General features: G+C 50.9%; 1 protein-coding gene across 1 annotated transcript; it reads left to right on the forward strand.

Annotated features, from left to right (window-relative positions):
* Nucleotides 1-416: 416 nt before the first annotated feature.
* GPR55 (G protein-coupled receptor 55) lies at nucleotides 417-1472 on the forward strand. Its single transcript, XM_069103078.1, has one exon. The coding sequence runs from the start codon at nucleotides 417-419 to the stop codon at nucleotides 1470-1472; it is 1056 nt and encodes a 351-aa protein (XP_068959179.1).
* The last annotated feature ends 217 nt before the right edge of the window (nucleotides 1473-1689 follow it).

Raw genomic sequence — 1689 nt, forward strand, 5'->3', positions numbered from 1 at the left:
TCTTTCTCAGTGGATAGAGTTAGGGAGCCCTGGATTCAAACCCAGCTGCATGAGCCTGGGCAAATCACAAATTTATATATGTGTATATAGGTATGTGTGTATGTGTGTGTTTCCTAGGTGAAGGTGGGTGATCCCTCTTAGGATCAAAGGCCAACAGGGGATGTTCAAGGTCACTGACCTCTTCATTTTGCAATTAAGGAAAACCAAACAAAGAGGGTTTAACTGACTTTCCCGTGGCCACACAACTAGGAAGTGACAGAGGTGAGTCATGAAACCAGAGCTCCTCTGTCTCTGCACCACATTTATTTGATAAAATGTGACTACAGTTTGGTCACCACCCCACCTTGAAGCGTGGCCATTTGGGTAGAACGACAGGGTGCCTGGACTTATCTGCTGTTTTCATTTCAGGGAAGACCATGAGGAACCAGACTGAGGGCTGTTCCTTCAAAGAAGTCGACAGCCTGATGAAGACGGTGCAGCTGGGTGTCCACATCCCCACTTTTTTCCTAGGTCTGTGTCTCAACCTGCTGGCCATCTACAGCTTTGCCTCCTTCCTGAGAAAGTGGCAAGAGGAATATAGGGTCACCTCCATCTGCATGATCAACCTGGCCGTGTTCGACCTGCTGCTTGTGCTCTCTCTTCCTTTCAAGATGGCGCTCTCCCAGGGCCCTGCCCACACACCTTCCTTCTGTACCATGGTCGAGTGTCTCTACTTTGTCAGCATGTATGGGAGTGTCTTCATCATCACCTTCATCAGCCTCGACCGCTATGTGTCCATCAAGCACCCGATCTGGGCCAAGAACATCCGGTCCCCAAGGAACATCTCCATGGTGTGCTGTTCCATCTGGGTGCTGGTGTGGATGGGCACCATCCCCATCTACAGATTTCACGGAGAAGCAGGCAACTCCACGTGCTTCCACAACATGTCTGATGGTGCCTGGGCTGCCCCAGCCATTGTGCCCCTGGAGGTCTTTGGGTTCCTCCTGCCCATGGCCACAGTCTGCTTCTGCTCCTTCAGCAGCATCCACACCCTACTGAGCAAGCAGGAGCAGAGAGACACTTGGGCTGGGAAGAGGGCTCATATCGTCCACTCCATCGCTGCCAGCCTGGCTGTCTTTGTGCTCTCCTTCCTGCCCGTGCACCTGTGCATCTTCCTGCAGTTCCTGGTGAGGAATGACTTCATCCAAGATTGTGGTGCCAAGCAGGGTATCAGCTTTGCTCTGCAGCTGGCCTTCTGCCTCTCCAATGTCAACTGCTGCCTGGATGTCCTTTGCTACTACTTTGTCAGCAAGGAATTTAGGGCAGGGATTAGGACTCAGCACCAGCTTCGGGAGTTCAGCCTTCTTGTACTGGTCAGCCCTTGCCACAGAAGAGCATGCCCACAAGCACGTAGCGCACAAAGGAAAAGCTCTGAGATTAAGGAGGAATGGGAGAGGATTCTTGTAAAAGGTGACACTTTAGCTGAGACTTGAAGGAAGCCAGATGAGGAAATTGAGGCCCAGAGAGGAAAGGGGACAGGAAAATGGACCTATCACTGGAAGGTACCTTAGAGACCATTTAACCCAACTGCCTCATTTTACAAAGAAGGAAACTGATGCCCACAGAAATGACTTGGCCATGGTCACATACCTCTTTAGTAGAATAATCAGGATTAGAACCCAGATCTCCTGACTCCAAGTCCAGGGTTCT

The sequence above is a fragment of the Petaurus breviceps genome, unplaced genomic scaffold (genome assembly GCF_028583685.1).
Source record: "Petaurus breviceps papuanus isolate PSGF00001 unplaced genomic scaffold, PetGlider_PUasm1.0 567, whole genome shotgun sequence".
In the NCBI taxonomy this organism is placed as follows: domain Eukaryota; kingdom Metazoa; phylum Chordata; class Mammalia; order Diprotodontia; family Petauridae; genus Petaurus; species Petaurus breviceps.

Coding starts and splice junctions, on each gene's coding strand:
- GPR55 (XM_069103078.1), top strand. CDS start 417: ATGAGGAACCAGACTGAGGGCTGTTCCTTCAAAGAAGTCGACAGCCTG.